The sequence below is a fragment of the Frieseomelitta varia genome, unplaced genomic scaffold (assembly GCF_011392965.1).
Source record: "Frieseomelitta varia isolate USP_RPSP 00005682 unplaced genomic scaffold, Fvar_1.2 scaffold_909, whole genome shotgun sequence".
NCBI classification, from domain to species: Eukaryota; Metazoa; Arthropoda; class Insecta; order Hymenoptera; family Apidae; genus Frieseomelitta; species Frieseomelitta varia.
The window spans coordinates 814,395-834,229 of NW_025110711.1; the positions used below are offsets into that span (position 1 = coordinate 814,395).

The window sequence follows — 19,835 nt, forward strand, 5'->3', positions numbered from 1 at the left end:
ATGTAATCAAAGACCTTGGTGAAATCTACACACATAACTACGCCCTAACGATTGTTTGAAAGAGAAATTGCCTATTTCTTTTTTTAACCACAAACATAGTCGTCATTTAATAATTACGAAATATTTCTGTGTATAATTCTGATGAAATGAAAATTTTAGAATTGATTGTATAAAACGAAATGGGCGTAGTGAGTAATTATTACTCTGTGAAATGAAATTTGAACGTGAATGAAAGTGACAGAATTAATTATGATATATTTGAAATTTATTAGTCGTAACACTGAGATGATCTCCACTAACGGAAAATTTAATCAAGTATTTATGACGTTTAATCAAGTAATTATTTGTTCTACATTCTAATCTCTCTAAAAAGAACAAAATGATCGATAAATAAAAATTAATCTTTTCTATTGTTGTATTTGATGTATCACTGATATGTTAGTAAAAGGACAATTTTAATCTCTAAGAATAGTTTACGTGACAGAAAGAATAATGTTCAATCTTCCTACACATTTCATCCACAATTTCATTTTCTTTATTTCATCGAGATAGGAGAAAAATTTCCGAGATTATTTTTAATATTGTTCTCTTATTACACCGATCGTTATTCGTGACTGTGCAAATAGAAACTTGTTAATGATAAAGAATTTCTATTAATAAATACGTCGAAATAAATCCAAAATTTACAATGTTTCACTTTAAATGTTATTATTTCAAATATTCAACTATCGATTTGAAGAGTTAGTAAAAGGAATTTCAAGTTTCAAAGAGAATTTAAAATTGGAATTTTTCGCTATACAACCTCGTTATAACGTTGATAAAATGGCTTGGAAAAATTCGTTATAAAAAGATAGAATCACTGAAACAGATACGTAAGATACAAAACAAGATATAAAAAAGATATAAAAAAACTTTTTCTCTCGTTATTCCCCTAAATCACACAGAAATATATAAATCATACTAAAGATAACTGCAATTAATAGAATATTGAAATACAAATTTCTATGCATCATTGATTAATTTAAGCAAATTAAAATTATTAAAAAGTTTCTTTATATGAAACAAACAAACTTGTGTCAAAGGTCTAATATTTTATTCTTCAAAAAATCAGATTCTATAAGAAAAAATTTTATTTCTGTAATGTGAATTCGGAAAGAAGAAATTCGTAGAATGAGCGAAGGAAATTAATTCTGTTAATTGATAGATCACAGATAAATATATCTTCTGGCATAAACAAGAATCGGCTTTTGGTCGATAGTAAAAAATAGAAAAATCGTTTGACGAGTTCGTTCAACTGGCACGAATATATATCCCCTAAATACGACAAAAATTTGTATTGTTGACAAAAATTCAGTATTTATTGCGATTATGAAATTTTATCATGTATCAATTTATTTCATTTGACTAAAAGAAGTATAAATATTTGCTATAAGTTTCTTATCTACTTCATTAAAATTATGATCCCATCTATTTTTTTGTAACATGTAATTTTCGTAGAATATCGAATGATCTCTAAATAATTCATACTTGTTTTTGTACAGGCATGCTAGGGAGAATATTTTTAATCTATTAAAGTTATAATGGTGAACAATACGATATAAAAGAGAACAGATGGGGGATCTGGCAACGTATGTACATTTTTATATTCATTATATTGTAAGGTGTGCATCCGAAATGAATTAACCTACTTTAAAAAAGACGTTCAGTGATGTTGATGATCGATAATAAAATACATGTTATCCTATCTAAGCGTGTAAATCAATAATGACATCTTACCATTGATACTATTTGCAGACGAAATAAATAGTCACGATAAATATAAAATTTTATATGAATTTTTTATTAAATATCTACTTAAAATCTTTCATACAACATATGCATAGAATGATCAGAAAATGAATTTCATATTTCTTTCATGTTGAAACTATAGTGAAATTGAATCGCGTTTGAAACGTGCGTAAAGTGATCTAATATATTATGTATTCAAATCACGAGCAAAGTATAAGATAAACTTATCATTTTGTGAAAGTCTTTAGAGTTTTATATTCCAAACACAAAATATGTTCTGTAAAATATTAGGTTTTATTATACTGCAGACAAGAAATAAGATAAATCTGATGTACATTTATGTTGTTTTATATATATATATAATTTTGATATATGTGACATTATTTATTCTACGTACAATAAATTACAGAACATTAAGATGTTAGTAGTGGTTAGAATTCAAATTAAATTTAACTATGGAATCATAAATAAATTATTATCGTGAACGAACTATAGAACATCTTCATATACTATAGATTAATTGAATAATTAGTTGATTGAAACGGTAATTTTAAGATTACTATATTATTAATCTCTTTGCGACTCTAATATGATCCAGTAATAATTATATTATAGTTTCATTATTATCATTTCAACATAACCTAATTATTATATATGTATGTATCTCTACGTAATTTATAATGCACATTAATAACCTGTAATTAAAATTTCTCACTGAAAATTTCATATTAAAGTACATATTTTCGCTATTAAACAATTAAAATCATTCAAACACAAATATCTCAAAATTATTTCAGATAGTTTTAAAGAATTGTACGCAATATTCACAACGATAATAAATCTCTTATAAATTCTCACCTTCCTCTGGAAACTCGCCTGTTGCCGAGTCTTCTGCTCATCTATTTCGTACAAAGGGATATGAACGTTTCACTGCACAAAAACGAAAACATCTATTTTGTTTATATCTTTCAAAATTTCCCGAATAAACACCGTATGCCCGTTTCTTGGATGTTCGTTGATTGTTCTACGACGCGAAATTTCGATTCTCGAGCGCGATTCTCGAACGTGATTCTCGAATGCGATACTCAAGTGGAAGGGGAAACCGAAGCTTCCGGTTATTCGTGATGAAGCAATGGTGGGGAGGTTTTCATTAGGAAGTCGCGGCGGCAAGATATGTAATTTCGTTTGACAAGCTTGACGAATTTGACGTGCTTAACGTAAGTATTTATTGTGTAACATTGTTCATTGCTATTATTTTTCTATTTACACTTCTGTTGGCTTTGTTCAATTAATGTATCCTTGTACAGCGAATCGTTAAGTGTTATGCAATAGAATCAAACGGTCCTTTAGCTTTCTTTTTATTGTTCTTTCCTCAAGTGCGTGTTTAGAGGTTAGAGTTACCGGTTGCACTAAACACTCAAATATTGTTTTATTTAAATATATTCAGCAACTGATTGTGTTGTTATTCGATTGTTTCCAAGTTTTGGTTTACTCTTCTACAGATTATTGGTTGCGAGATTGATTTCAAAGGTGATCGTAATACCACACCGACGCCATGATAATTAAATCTATTCATAACAAACATAGACACTCTGGGCCATGGGCACGTTTCTACTGTTCGTTATGAGATTACAGGTAATATTTCGTACATAATTCATAAACAGAATATGTAAAGAGATATCTTTTGGCGTACTTTCTATCTTTCTAATACATCTCTATTTTTACAGAATGTTTGTGAACGGGCACAATTGCTGTAAAGTCAGTGTTTGTTACGTGGTAGCATTCTTACTGTTCTTTAGAGTACAACTCTCTAACTAAATTTAATTGAAATGAAATATTTATTACAACTTAAAAATCTAATTTAGTAAATTCATACGCGAAATTAGAGTCAGTGTTTGTTCGCCGATTATAATTTAAATGGACGCGCTAATGATTTTTTAATTTTTTTTTTGTTTCTTTTTTTTAATATTCGTTTTCGGTATTAGAGTCAGTGATCAGTTTTTTTAAAGAGGATGTAATGGTGCTTCAGGAGCCAATAATGTAAATTTTAAATTAATATTTCGTTATTTTAATTCTTTCAAACATTTTACGAACAAATAATGACATTTCATGTTTTTTTCCAGATTCCTTTTCATTTCCTTCGTCGAGTTTAATGATTCCTCGACGATGCTCTTTCATATTTCCTTTGAATTACTATAATATTGATGACAACGTTCTATACATCGAACTGTGAGTGCATTTTTGTTTTTCTGTTCAGTCAATCATGTCAAAAATCTGAATTAACTGCGAGTATTTATTATACCCATGAATGATAATATTTCCTTTTTATGTATTTATTAGCTCAGGATATTAGTTTCCTGTATATCATATTTTTGAAAATGCGAATATTACTAGAGTTTGTCGCGTTTCATTTGATTTAAAGTTGAATTCTTTGTAATGTTGTGATGTATATATTGCTATCGTGAATAATTAAAGTAGCTTTTTGTTGATACAATCATGAAACTTTCTATTTAATTAATGTTGCGGTATTTTCCCATGGCTGTTGTTTTAATTACTTTTTCAATTAGAATTGCATCAGTTAATTATCGCGTTTCTAAATAATATTACGTTTATAAAATGCTCAATTCTTCCATTAAGGAACATACTTTTATAAGTATAAATTAATATTTATTAGAATTACTATTGTAATTGTTTTAAGGAGTATATCGTTATCTTTTTTTATCATGTTTTTTTCCTTTCTTAATGGTTAGTTAATTAGTATTACAAGTATGATAAAGCACTCTCCATGATTTTCATTTTAAAAATAAAATGATTGATTAAATTTTTTTCTTTTCATAGAAATATAAAATATTGATACAAATAAAAAATAGTGTAGGCAATGTGTAAGAAGGGATATCTTATTTATAATTTTATAGCAAAATTTAATTTCAATTCCAACCACTGATAACATTGGAATCTTGCTCCACGTTGAATCGGCAACGTTGAAAATGACAATACTTAAAATGGTAACTGAATTTAAATTTCCCTCAGAAGTGGGAAAAAAGAAATATTGTAAAGTACTTTTATATATAGTATAGTGTAAAGTAATGAGAATGAGTGACGAAATCAGATATTTACTTAAATACTTACCAATTAGGAGAAAGGATATGTAATACTTACCGTGAGTAGATATTTTATTTAACATGCAGAACATAAATGAAAAGTAGTTTTCTTCTATTGCACAAACATTTTCATAATTATTGGATGAATGCATATTCAATTGTACTACATTTACCATTTATTTATATATTAAAAACCGTGTAAATGTGATTGTGATTAGATCAATATCGTATCTCTTCCAGGAAAGAATATATATAATACTAATAATAAAATTTCAATTTTCCTTTAGATTGATTTAGAATTTTATTATAAATAATACTTTAAAGTTATACGTACTCAAGTATATACGTATATATATGAAGGAGAAAACTACTTTATCGATAAAATGAACGCTTCACTTACCTTAAGCTGTTCCTGTCGCTTGTAAGCATGTAGCATTAGTTGTTTTCTTTCTTCTTCTGACATTAATGGTTCACGAGCAGGTCTTCCGCCCCCTCTTTTCTGTAACTTGACAATAATCTTTGTCTTCTCGTTCATCCCGACGTAATTCTTCAACTTCATTCCCGGCAATAGTTCTTTCCCTGAGAACCAAAGTTGCGCCAGTTGCACGTCTATCACCTGTCGTTATAAAGCATTAGCTTTAATGATTAAACGTAACCGATAATAATTCTTCAACAATAAACAGGCAACGACGATCATTTGAATAAAATTTTGTTTGGAAATTTTATCCAAATAACATTGAAATCTAACCTCGAGCGATGCTTGAGTGCCGCTCAAGTCCTCCGTGTTCTCGAATTCCTGTCGAATAATGTCGTGAGGTGGAAGTCCCATAGGATAAACAATCGTCACGGCACCCCTCAAAATGTCCAATGCATCTTGCACAATTTTCTGCGTCATCAGTTTCTCTTGCTGCACCAATTTCTACGGAAAGAAAATACACCAAAGTCGCATTAGCAGAACGCATAGAACAGAAACGAGAAAAGTTTATCCTCGGGCCGATAAAAACAAGAAAGGAGAAACACACGCCTATACGTAAGATGAAAATTACCTTCGAAACCATAGTTCGTGCCTCCTCGATCGTTTTTTTCAAGACCTCCTGCATCTTCTCGTTAGGCTGTCTGCCGTTTCTACGGCCTGAAACGTGGAAACCACTTGTGGTAACATTCTGGTCGGGACTGGCCAGCAATTAATGCAACGATTACAAGCCCATTCGAAGCAACAAAAATCCTGGTTGAGCCAATTTCTCGCCTGCGTTGCACACTCCGTTCCCGATAACCGTACATTTGCATGCGCTCTAAACGTGGTCGTTTAGATCGGTATAAAACAAACTGCATCGTTAGGCCTTTCCCTTAGTTCAAAACACTGTTCGTCGTACGTACGAGACTTGAATGTTTACCAAAGTGATCCAACATGTTTCAAAAGTTTCTTCACTTTTTATAGTTTATTTTAATTCTTTCTTTCTTCTATTCTAATTCTTAATAATCGCATACAAAAAAATTTTAATCTTTCAGTATATAAATTTATGAAGATAATTATTCATTTTCCCCGAGAAAAGTAATCTACATATTAGTTACAATCGTCAGGTTATTAAAACTTGGCTTGATTTCATAGCTTTCGAAAAAGAGTTCAATATTTATCAGATTCTTTTTAATTAATCCCACGGACAAATTTATGTTGTTTTTACTAACGAATGACTTCGTAATCGCGATACACCTCGATATCTACCTTGTCCATTAATGCGAAAAAGTTCAACGATCCCTATTCACTGTCCCTATGGAGCAGTTGAATACGTTCCCACATACCTATAACGTCCTTGTTAAAGGTCCATCCGCCCATCGGTACGCATTTCTCACCCCACTCGTCCTTGAGTTTGAGCTCTTCGACCTGTTCGTCGGTGAGGCCCATCATGTTGTGGGGCAGCATGGTGCCGTGCTTGATCAGCTCCTCGATCTCTATATATATATATTTTTTTTTTTTTTCAAAAAGCACATACTGTGTGGTACACGGTTGAGCAAGTAACTCCGCGTAATTATTATCGTGACGCGACGTGTGACTAATATCATACAGCGCGTAGGATGGATGGGTTCATAAACTCAGAGATGGGTCGACTCGACTTCTTATTACGCGCTGTTATTACGAGCCGCGGGTGAGGCCTTCCACGAGAAAGAGATAATCGTTAATGGATTTCTCGCGTTAGCATTCCGACGGTATATGAAACCGAGATCGACTATAGCGAGTGCAGAGGATATGGCAGAAAAATCGTCGAGATTCGACTAGTACTCGCGTGAACATGCGACCACGTACGAATGATAATTCATTGCTTGAGGAATGTACGTGTGTAATTAAGTACATATGCCCACGGGGGATAGCGGATTGCTTCCTCGGCTAGGTGCGTTTAATTGATCGTAAATTATTATTCTTTCTCGTGGATTCACGAACTGTTAGGTAGAAATTATTGGTGTAATTATTTGCATAATTTTATGCAGATTTAGAAATTTGGAATTCCTTGCTGTGGAGATGGGATTGAAATCATCGTGGTTTAATGTGTTTTACGTTTTGCGTCTAATTGAAGTAGGTAACAGTTAAGTTCCAATAAGGTTATTACTATTACGGAAAACTAAGAATAAAACCTATTTCACGTGACAAAATTTCAAGAATTAACTAGAATAGTTACAAAGTTATAGTTGTTTAACAACTACGTTTAACAAAAATTTCTTCAACATCGACCATAGAAATGCAAAAATAAAGAAACATATCAAATTTAAAAACTCTCTCTCAACATGCAGCCGAGATTCAGTTTCGAAGATAGCAAGGAATCAAGACATAATCTTCTCTGTCTAGTAGGGGAAAATTCTCGTACAAGGGCAACATTAAAACGCGTCATTGGGTTAATGACACAATTGAAGAATAAATGAAGGGATACGTAAGCTTGTTATCGTCAATGAAATCATTGGTATTCGCGAGGCCCGCGGTAATGCCCCGATAAAATCGTACGCGCGGTTTGGCTCGCGAGGGGCCGTTACACGTGAAAATAAAAAAGGCCGAGGAAACGGTAATAACGCGTTGCACGCCGTTACCTCGGGACAGCTCATGCTACTTAACGTATGATTCTTGAACAGCGGTCGACACAGTGCCTAAATAAAATGCAACTTTCCACGGACCAAGCGAACATTTTCCTTTGCCACGCTGTTAGACGTGTCATCTTTCTCGATCTGATTCTCCCTCTCTTTTGCGAGATACGAGCGGCCATTACCGTAACATATTCTCGAGACTTTCAGCCGACCGTTGTAAATAATAGTAATGTCGTATATAATGTCTTCAACCCGTGCCTCCACGTGTGTGTCGTACAGAAACTGACTCTCCTCGCCTTTCTTCACGTGCAGCCGGACCATTTTCTCGGAAAGCTTCGGACAAAGCGTACGTGACCAGTTTCAGCTTCTATTAGCATTTATCACTTTATTTATATATGTGGGGATGTAACGAGCGGCAAACGCGAGATAAAGGATCGTAGACTTTGATGATAACTTGGGAAGAGTATCGTTGTTGCAAATTTGGGTTTGATGAACGGCAAGGATTCTTATTAATCCTCTTATTAATCCTTGCTTGGTTCGCGTTTCATATAACGTTAGGATATTATGACAGTGACATATATACGTAGTTTACTGCTAGCAATACGACAAACTGTCATCGTGGATATTTATTACCGCTCGTGACATAATTCCACAAACACAATAATGTAAATAGATTACCTTTTTACTATAGTTGATTGACTCCAAAGATTTGGTACTTTCAAGTTGATCAAAATCAATAATTAACGTTTAAAGAATGTCCAGATAGGTTATTCCTCGCGATTAAAAAATATAATCCAGTTGATATTTAAAATGAGAGGTGTGCAACACGTGTTAGTAGCGATAGTAGCGATTGATAATACTCCTCAAAGCGAAAATAGCAGCTTGTGTTCCGGCGAACTGATCGAGAGACGGCAAAATCGCAGCACGAACGTGAACACGCTGACGTATTGTTCTTGGCAACATGAAGTATCGATTAAACAGCTCGCTATTAACCGCTTTAGTTGCATCGTTCGTTACACGATTGGAAATCGTGAATAGGTATTTTGACTGTTTCAGAGGGACACTTTCAGGGGCAATGAAATGGCTCATACGCGAGGTGTGCAAAATAAAACGATTTCGTTTAATGAGTATATAATCGTGTTTCATATTATTGTATAATATACATATTTACATATTCTAGTGAAACACGAATTACAAGAATAAAGACGTATATCGTTACAAATAACGGAGAAACATTCAAACGCTCTCTCTCTCTCTCTCTCTCTCTCTCTTTCTCTCTCACGCATACGCACTTTCATTCACGGTGCTCTTTATTGGCGTTTTTTTGGACACAAAAATATCATTGATATATTTCTTTCTTTTCCATATAATTACTCTATATGTCAATGATGCAATAATAATAACATTAATAATAATAATAATTAAATATTCTTGACGTAACGTTCGTAGAATAAAAATCTATACACTTATGTCCGTAATTCATCCGTAACTTCATCTAAATTGTAAGTGACTAGTATTATGTTAAAATACACTTATAATTCGATTCGATGAGGTGTATTATTTCTCCGGGTCGTTTTCTCCCGATATTCGATATATTTATGTATATGTATATATTTATATAATATATTTTTTTCTTTTTCTCCGTTTTTCTTCTAAAGTGTGTGTGTGTGTGTATGTGTGTGTGTGTGTGTGAGGATGAGTGAGTGTGGGGTCCGAACGAAGGTGGTCCCTATGCGTTAATTAATGGTGCATGCACGAACGACGACGACGACTCGTTCTAAATGCTCGACTGGCCGAGAACAATCGACAAAAACAAGTTCCCCGAACCATCGGCTCGATTGACATTTATAATTTCAGACAGACAATTAACAATAGACTCTATGACAACTTTTCAACGCTTCAACATCGATAATACGAGTGATAATGACGATTGCTTAATTAATTACGAGTTTTACATCGTTCGCGGCCCGCGTTACTGTGAACCGCGGCCGCGATTGAAACTTACAAGTTTACTCAAAATCCTTTCGCATTGCTCGATTAAGTCGGATTAACCGTGATAATGTACAATTTAACGATAATTTTACGACGATTCGAGAAACGAAACGCAATTTGGAATCGCACGTACGGAAACGCGAACAGCGTTTGACGATCGATTTTCGCGTTAACTTCGCTTTTTTTTTTTTTTTTTTTTTTTTTCTTTGTTTCATATACATCGTATAATTGCGTATCCGCTAAACATATCCTCCCGTGGTCATCTAACTCGTGACACTTACAAAATGAATCGCTCTCTAAAAAGAATCATAGTCTTGAGATATTCAACACGATGGCGCCCTCTGATATCATACAATAGAAAAATTGGCATTTGGTCCGAAAGAAACATACAAAATAGGAGGCTCTTAAGTGCTATTAACGAACGAATTGCAATATTGTGCGCGGCTTCATTCACTTCATCGATCGCTTACGTATCATTTGGTGAGATTGGACATCGTGCGACGCCAAGAATTACATATACACACAGATTTTGCAACTGCGTGTCGCGTAGCGATTGTAAATCGAAAAATATTTTATATCCATTCTTTTTTTTTTTTTTTTTTTTTTTACATACTTTGCGTATATTAGTTATAATTATCTATCTAACCATTGAGAAAAGGCATCGGCACATGCTACGGGGTAGCGTTCTCCTTTCTCGTATTGACGAAACATCGCGAAAACTTGTTATACTCTACCACCAGTTATCGCCGAGGATAAAAGCATCGTTCTGTGGAACTTCGATCAACGATATAACATTGGACTACGGCTACTTGCAAAAATAATGCGCTGCATCCTACGGGGAAAAAAGACACTTACTAGCCCATTTTTTCTTCGACTCGGTCTCCTGCCTTTTGAATGTTTTTTTTTTTTTTTTTTTTTTTTTTTTTTTTTTTTTTTTTTTTTTTTTTTTTTGTTTTTTCTTTTTCTACTTTTCTTTTCTTTCCTTCAAACAAACAACTTTCACGGCATCACTGGACGGCAAGATCCTTAGACAATAAAACGTGACACAGAGAGAATTTTCGTCTAGAATTACGATAACAATAAATTCTTTACTCTTCGTCCTCTAACAACACGGTTAATGAATAATTCGTCTAACGCTATACATTTCAGGCTTCAACAGAAATTGCTTCACATCGATTAAAGCTCGAGCATGGTATCGTTAAACGTTTTCTGTTATGTATAGTAATTTTCCATTTGTGTCCCTTACGTCGTCAATTATAAATATCATCTAGTTAATCAACTCGAAAGAAACGCACGATGGGATTCATCTTTAACAGCGAGTTGATCCGTTACTTCCGTTCGAGACGTTTGCAATCTCTTCTTGGTCATGATTACCGACAACGTGGGCACGATCTGAATCTTCCTTTACTCCTCGTCGATCGTAGGCTGGACTTGCCGCACGTCCTTCAGGATTCTGTGTTCTTGATGTTGATCGTCCTGATCCTGTAGGTTAGCGTAAAGACCGTGCAACTGGGAGCGTTGCACGGTTGCCTCCTCTCAGACTTTGCTCTCGGGGCCGTCCGTCGTGTGCTTGAACGAGTTGCGAATTTTACTGAGGTGAAGGGCAGCGAGGTGGCCGTAGCTCTTGTTGTACCATTCTGGAGTGCGTCCTCTGTAAAAAAAATGAAAATTAAACGCCATGAAATATTTAGAATTACCGGGATTTGAAATTTCTTCTCTTTACGGCTTGTAGATACAAATCGAATTTCTTCAGTGTATAGCATTTCTTCAAATTCAAATTCAAAAGAATACGTACTTTGTATCCACTCTGGAGAGATGCATGATCCGTGATTTACCACTACCGCAAGGTTCGATTAGATAGCGCGAGGCTAAAACAATGCCGCGTGTTCCGCCAGGCATAACAGGAGCATCCGGATGTTCCACGGACGTTTCCACGATGACGCAGGCCCCTTTTGGGAGATCGTTACGCCAGGATCTGCACACAATGCAACGACGTTACATAATTTACAATTTCTTTTTCGACCGTCCCGTTTTACGTCACTTATAAATCAGCCAATTGAGATGATCGTATCGTCTCGAACGCGAATACACACCTTAGCACACAATAATCCCTGGCAGGAAGAGGGCTCATGTTCCCAGTGGCGTACTGAAAGACCTCCACGTTCGCATCTAGCTTAGTGACCAGTCTGTACTTCAAAAGCTGCGGATCCCAGATATGTCTCTCTCTCAGAACACGGTGAAGGAGCTCGTTCGGCGGAGCTTCTACCTCGGTTGACACTCGCCACAATCGGAGCGGATGTCCGTCCCCGACCTTTTTGTACGCCATTTCCACCGTGCTATCGGCTGGGTTGCTCACCGTCACCCATCCCCGACTTCTGTGGAAAGTATAGATCACGCAATCAGCTACGTGCATATATACGGTATTCATTCCAAAAAGGAGTTGCTTGACGAGAAGTAACGAAACTCTATTAAGAAATTATTCAAATGCTAAATAATTCCTAATTGCGGAAAATAGTGAACTGATCGTTTTGATAGTTCTGGCGTAAATGGAGATAGGATAAATATCGAGACAAAATTACGGCAAAGAAAAGTCAGATTTACGTACTTTTCGCGCGCTTCTTTCAAAAGGGCCGTAGTGCAGGCGTAGAGGTATCCTCTCCAGTCCTGCTTGAGCTCGGATCCCAGCTCTTCCAACGCGACTGGCACGCTCTCCTCCATGTAATTGAAATGACACTGCGTCAACATATCCGACGAGACCTGATGCAACAAGGAACAGAGAAACGAGAATACGATTAACTCGTATTTCCCTTGATGATTCGTGAGAATAATAAACACACATACACACACGCACATATGTATATACACATGTACGTGTGTGTATATCTCTCGGATTCGAGCGCGATCACAATCACCGTTTCGAGACGACGACGACGGATGACGCTCCTCTCGAACGACCTGGACGTTCGGCATCGAGCCACTCACCATGAATAATTCACGATGCATCTTGACCAGATACAGAAGACAGTCGTGAGCGGCTTTGTTTTCCGACAGTTCCCTCTGATCGGGAATGCCCACGGTCTTTCTCCTACGTGGCGATACGCTGCTCGACCTGTTGGTCACGTTCGTGTTATTGTGGTTGAAGTGGAACAGGCTCGGTGCCAGGCACACGGCCAGGTTCGAGGCTGTCATTTGGTTGTAGGGAGCGTTGCTCGCTACGTGGTTCAAGAAATCGAGCAGAGTTTCCAACGCCTCCCGGTGCTCGTCCGGCAGAAGCAGCAGCACGCATTGCACCGCGTCCGGCCGCAGATCAACAGGTACATCTGTAATAATTACGGAACACCTATAATTATCATCGTCCCGATGCTTTTCCTTCACTTTGTCGATAAATCATCGGTCCAGACGTATTCGAAGATACACGAGATCAGGAGCACTAGTGATTCTCTGTTAATTTATCATAATATATCGATGGAACAAATGTGTACATGATACTCACGTTGAAAGATGGCGATGAAGGTCTCGGACAGCTTGTTCGTTAACAACGCTTCTGGCAACTCTCTGAAGTACTGCTTGACGAGATCGGCTACGTCAAAGGCCTGTTGACCGTCGAAATTGATATTGTCACCGAGAGTCTCGGTCATCATCTTCAGTTTCTGTATCCTCGACTTGACACCGCTTTTTCTAAAGATTCCAACTTGATCGAGGGCGTTCGCCCTCAGCCATCTGAGCGCGATTTGAATACACTTTGGTAAGGCCTGGCCGGTTCTCTGCAGGGATAACAACAACGGCACCCCGAACACCGTTTTATCCTTGTAGTCGGGTGTCTTTATCTTTCTGATGAACTTTGGCAATTCCCAGTTCCAACCGGTACGATGAGTCGGACAGTATCGTTCCATGCAGGCGGTCAGTTTCAATAGTGCTAGCTTCCTCAGTACTAAGAGTTGGCCGCAGGACATCGAGGCCATGGCTCGCGGACACAGAGGGTCCAGTGGCTCCGGGTACAACGATCCCCTCTGAAAACTGTGCCACCTAACAACGGTACCCTTGTGTCGCGGCGAGTCCTCCTCCTGATCTGAATCACGACTGGCCACCGTCGAACTGCTCTCCTGGCTACCAGCCAGTTCCGAACTCCTGGATCTCGACTTCTCTCTGTAAACGGTCACCTCTTTGGACAATGGTTTCCCATCTCTGTACGAGTCGTCCCGGTGCCTGAAACTCTTGTGCATCTTGTCCTCCCTCTTCAACGCGGCCACCTTGTCTTCCTTGTACCTCTCCTGACTCTGGCCCGACAACTTGTCTCTGTACCTCTGCGACTCCTTTCCAAGATTCAGGCTCCCCCCGCGACTGTTTATCGGAGTTTTGGTCGGCGAATCTTTGGGACTCTGGGGATGGGCGGTCACGTATTCCAACACCTTGGCGTGATTGCTGTTCGCGTCCCTGAAATACCTGTGCCGCCAACTGGTTGGCTGACACTCGGAGTCGCTGAGCGCCCCTTGATCCTCTCGACCACGATGCAAGAATCTTTTCGCCCGATTCATCTTGGTGCGCGTCGGCGTAGGCGTCGGGCCGCCTCCTTGTGACCCGTCCGAGCAATAACTCGACGAATCGTCGCCGAACGGGCTAGGCGCGTTGGTCAGAGGCGAGGGTGGAAGGTGATAAGGCGAGGCTGGCAACGTGACGGGCGATCCGGGCACGTGCAGCGGCGAGCCTGGCAGAAGATCGTTGAACGACACCGGCGCAGGCCCTGTTGGCGACACATCCACGCAGTTCAGCTCCTTCATCTTCTGCTGCATCGACATCACGTCTAGGATTTGGGGCCCGCTGATCACGATGCCGTCGCGATTCTGATGCTTTCGTCGCCGCGATTTCAACGACTCGACCCGCCTGAGGAAAGCCTTGGCACCGTCCCTCAGCCTCTCGGAGCCGGTTCTTCGAAATCGCGGGCTGATCTCATCGGGAAGCGTACCAGGTGGCAGGCTGCTGTATCTCAGAGTGTCCAGCATCGTGTCCTCGGCCTCTTCGGCTTCCAGCCGATCTTCCAGCGAGTCCTCCTCGTTGGATTGCACGTTCTGGCCGGCGATCGCTTGCAATCTCTCCACGTTGCTTTGCGTCACGTCGCACACGCGGGACCAGCGTCTGGTCTTCTTCTCGAACGTCCAGTTCTCGCTGAGGGCGCACTGTGTGTCCTCGTCAGAGTCGTCGCCGCCACCCTGCAACGTGCGAGAAGGTGCGTTGAGCGAGAATGACCGACAATTAGGCCGTCCTTAATTAAAAGAAAAGTTACGAAACGCAACCTGACCTTAATCGCAAGTCTCATTTGCACCGAGCAACAGTCACGCGTTGTCTCGTCACGTGAATTTCTTCGATTTGCTACAATTGACGTTAAAAACCAGCCAGATCTACTCGCCTATATCGATACGATACTTTATCATTACCGGCAGCGAGGCTTACAGAAGATCACAACGAGCTAATGACCCGATTCGGTGGAGACGTGGACTCGTGATACACGCGAGATGACGCGAAGAGGAACGTTTCGTGCAAGATTAACGACTAGCAGCGAATGTTTAGCGGCCACTGGTGGCACTGGTTGATCATCAATTTGCGTTTGATGTAGCGACAAATTAAGGACCACCGTCGGGGGACGCTATCGTGTCTTATAATTAATTGTAGAAAGCGTTTCGAGCCCGCTGCCTTTACCTATGGTGTCCCGCGATCGGCTGCGACACCAGCTAACATAAGCTGAAGATGGATGATTGTTCCGGCACCGTGCGCGAAGAAAGAAGCCACCAGCATTTTTTCAGTTACCACCAGTTTCTTGCGATGAAAATACCTTGCTCTTGAATAACCAATCGTTCCCATCCGTTTCGTTGTGTTTTGTAACGTCGTTGACCAACTCTTCTGTTCGAACTTGCTCGTGGAAATCTTGAATTTCTCTAGTTAACGCGATCCGACTAAAAGTATTTACATAACGTTTCACGTCAGCTGGCCGTAATAACGAACTTAACAAGCCATTGATCGCATTCTGCCTTCGTGCTCGCCGGCTAATTACATCGCGACAGCCGCTGTACTTGATACATAATCGTGGAAGAAATGAAAAGAAGAGAAAACGAGAAAGGAGAGTTACGCAATGCGTTTGGAAATGTACAGAGCTGTCGAGTAATCAAACACTTAACAGCAATGCGTCGGTGTTCCAATTCCTGCTAATTGCACCTAGCGAATTATCATTTCCTGGCTTTACGTTCTATCGGACTTGATTAACAACCTGATTCCGACAGGTCGCCAAATTAATCTTGCAACTTTTCTATTCGAGTGATATTGCAAACTCAAGTTTACATTACCGCCGAACTTTGGAACGATGGAACTTTGGAAAAAGTTCAGTAAGAGTAATAAGCAAGAGAAAGAAAGAAAAACTCCTCGAATGATTTTTTTTTTTAAACTTTATCCGCAAGAAAGAAAGAGAAAGAGCTCATCGGTCAAAAGTTTGATTCCATTTGCTACGAAGAAAAAAAGAAGAACAATCTTACAGAATCAGCTCGAATTTTGCAACTTTCTCAACAATCATCTCAAATTGGTATTCTACGATTTTGCCGGAATGAAACATACACACCGAGTTACGATGCAAAGCGGCCAAGAAATTAACGTGGAATCTGAACGTTTGAGAGAACGACGCCAGATGAGGTAGATGACTAAACTGGAACGGCGTGTCCCTTCTGACAACCATAGGCAAAATCCCCAGTCCATTTTCTAACAATGAGGCCGACACTCTGTCGCTCGTTACGAAACTTGACGCCTTTGTTGTTTCCACGCAGGGCTACGAGAGCCAACCGGGAGAGTGTGTGACCTTACGTGATCCTCGCCACACATGACAATGGACCGGGTTTCACCTCGCGTCGCTTCGCACGGTTGCCATCGGTGGCATCGTGGCGAACAGCTAAACTCTTCTTCTTCTTCTTCCTCTTCTACTCTCGGAGGCGCTCGCTGTCCAGGAAGCGAGCATCACGACTTAACCATCTTGTACTCGCGAGATTTTTCTCATTTTTTTATTTCATTCCGTTTCGTACAGATACTTGGAGGACATAGTCTTCATGCCTGTCTAATCGCTGTCGTGCTTATATCGTTCCTTTTTTCTATTTTGTTCAACTCCCGTGAGATTTTTCGAGGAGTTTTGTCGAAATACTAACCGTTTCTTCTTTCCTCTTTTCCTTTTTTTCTTTTTTCTCCTCTCTCGTCTTTCTGTTTTACACTTCACCGAGGAAACGTCACGAAATGAGTCGACGATTATGCGAGGGAATAATAAATTGAATGTGGGCCACGTGGTGTTAAAAATACACGGTGTTGCAGAAATGGGATATTCGTTGAGAATAAACGGACTCTCGACCGGGAATAGATTTTTCGAATCGTCGATGTCTCTCCAGACATCAACTGGCTACTCGATCGCTCATTCCAACGGAAGCAATAATTCTCTGTCACTGGCTAGATGAAAAATTCGAATGATGCCAAAGTTCGTTAGAATTTCATTACAGACGACAATCTAGACACGCTTACAAGAATATAGATAGACGCATACATTAATAAAAAAAAAAAAAAAAAAAAAATAGAACGTATCTGAGGGAAGATTTCTATAAATTAGAAAATGGCTTGAAATAGAGCTACTCCAAATAAATTTGTCCCTATGCTATATCCGAATATAACCAACATTTCAGTAAATTATATATATTTTACTGGCGTGTATAGTAGAATCAAGGAATTTAAGGGCTTCTAATAACAAGAGGAATCAAGAACGTCGAGTTTACATAGATTCTAAAATCAAGTCGTGTTGTGAAGTGTGAAGTGTAATTTTAAAAAAGTAGTGTAGTTATATCAGTTCGCAATATCAAAACGCAGTGTGTGTCGGGCGATATGGAACGAGACGACGATATTTACGTCCATTCAAGTAGTTTACAAGGAATTATTATTATTATTAAATAAAAATTATTATTTCACATTGTTCTTTAACACATATCGGGAACTCCAAAGTATTCTAAATTATATTTTAAAAACGAATCTTCGTTTTGACACCAGTCCAATCTTCGCTAACTTGCAACTAATTCAGTTACAATTGCGCGAAAGCACTCGAGATGTAACAGGTATCTAACCAGTAGATACCCTAGATAACTAGATAACTAGATACCCAGTGGATACCCTAGATAACTAGATTACTAACTAGATAACTAACCAATCAAATAACTTGAACAATTCGTTCCAAGTTCCAACCATTTTCTACCTCTTCAAACATCTTTTACCATCCACCGTAAATCCTGAAAGTCTTAAACCCGCGTTTCTTTTTTTTTTTTTTTTTTAACATGGCATGTACACGGACGAAATTATCGAGAAACACGGTTGACGAGCAGTAATTCTTGTAAGACGTGAGGAACGTGTCTCATGAGGACGTGTACACCCTGTTGTCCGACTGGTCCGAACGAAGGGAACCTTATCCTCAAGGACAAGGGGGCAAGGCGAGCGTGAGAGAGGGAGAGAGACGGGAGAAGCCGCGTTTCGCGTACGATTATCGGCGATCCGCCACTTATACTTCTCTCGCGTATCTGCGTTTCCGTTCCGGCGTGTTACCGCGCGACGTGACGATTCCCTCCAACGTGAGTTATTTCCGCGCGTGCACCAACGAGCCGTGTCGCCCCACGTTGCCGCGACGTCACTTCCGTCTAAGCAGGTTGAACAAACTCTGGGTGTTTTATGCGTGACAATGGACTCGTAAAACGAACAGCGTTTCGCGCGAGTTTTATGGTCTTCTACTATTTATTCTGCGCGAATGTTAGTTTATCGTTCTTTTTTAACTGCCGGTTACGTGCGTCTAGCATCCACGAGACAGAATAAAATTTCCCTTCCCTTCCCCCCCCCCTGCCTCTCTTTCTTTTTTCCCTGATAGACGCACGTTCTTGTTATTTTTAGAACCGACGATCGAAGATTCGATTCGCGTGTCCGAAACGCTCTACAGTTTCAGTTGCTTGAAAATTTCATGGAATCGCTTGGAAAAGTGTCGAAGTCCTAATCTCTCTTACAAAATTCTAAACATCTGGCAAGTTTCAATCGTTTCAATCGTTTCTTCTGTTTTTATACGACCGAGTTTCATCCAGTTTCATCCGTCCATGAATGGGCACGCTTTTAAACTATCGAAGCGTCAAAGCAATTTACATCCATATACGCGAAACAGTCTTTAAAAATCGAAGTTTCTTCGTAAACTTTGCGACGAGGTACAAACGCGATCAAACTTGCAGAGGACAACAGACAAACGTTTCGACGTTCCGATTAAAACTCGTGTATACTACGTGTATTTTCGCGCTCGAATAAATCACCAACTTCGCATCTCGAGAGAATAAAAGTCGCTCGACGTTCGTTGCACTCCGAATTTAGATTGCGATGACGGTACAATGACCCAGATCGCCGTGCTCGCTCGTTAAAAGAACCCTTAGTCGCGCATTAGTCGTGGCTGTCCCGCGTCAAGTATCAATTAAACGTGCCCCTCTCGTCGCCCGATCTCGTCGTTTCCCTGTAATTGGCCCGCTGGACCAACGGATCGCCCCCTTTGAATCTGGTAATATATTTCTGGCGTAGAAAATCCATGCATACGTTTCCGCGTTTCTAACTTTACAATTTATGAAACGAACTGTCAAACGTCACGACGCAACCGTTGAGATTATATCTGTTAAATTCAAGAAAAATGGATATATAGGAGCGGAGATAAATATTATTATTTTATCGTTTAATTATATTATTTATTTTAGAATAATACGATTTTGGTTCGTGTAGTATACGATGTGTGTCTGATAAAAATTACCAGTATTTATTTATTTTCGTTGATTTTTCAATTTTTTTTAAATTAGATTTTTCATT

General features: G+C 38.8%; 2 protein-coding genes across 4 annotated transcripts in view; both read right to left on the minus strand.

The window, feature by feature from the left end:
* LOC122537448 (cilia- and flagella-associated protein 298) overlaps positions 1-8,301 on the minus strand; it is a 99,320-nt gene extending 91,019 nt beyond the window's left edge. Inside the window, exons 1-5 of the mRNA XM_043670609.1 lie at positions 8,141-8,301; positions 6,690-6,839; positions 5,936-6,021; positions 5,638-5,808; positions 5,290-5,505 (exon numbers count right to left, since the gene is read on the minus strand). Coding sequence (XP_043526544.1) covers positions 5,290-5,505; positions 5,638-5,808; positions 5,936-6,021; positions 6,690-6,839; positions 8,141-8,279 — 762 coding nt within the window. The 5' untranslated portion in view covers positions 8,280-8,301. The remainder of the gene's footprint in view (positions 1-5,289; positions 5,506-5,637; positions 5,809-5,935; positions 6,022-6,689; positions 6,840-8,140) is intronic.
* Positions 8,302-9,057: 756 nt separating this feature from the next.
* Positions 9,058-19,835, minus strand: part of LOC122537444 (rho GTPase-activating protein 7) — a 413,295-nt gene continuing 402,517 nt past the window's right edge. For all 3 annotated transcript variants that reach the window (XM_043670601.1, XM_043670602.1, XM_043670600.1), the window contains 6 exons: positions 13,444-15,157; positions 12,933-13,270; positions 12,556-12,707; positions 12,044-12,325; positions 11,746-11,925; positions 9,058-11,601 (listed from right to left, as the gene is read on the minus strand). In XM_043670601.1, coding sequence (XP_043526536.1) covers positions 11,487-11,601; positions 11,746-11,925; positions 12,044-12,325; positions 12,556-12,707; positions 12,933-13,270; positions 13,444-15,157 — 2,781 coding nt within the window. In that variant the 3' untranslated portion in view covers positions 9,058-11,486. The remainder of the gene's footprint in view (positions 11,602-11,745; positions 11,926-12,043; positions 12,326-12,555; positions 12,708-12,932; positions 13,271-13,443; positions 15,158-19,835) is intronic.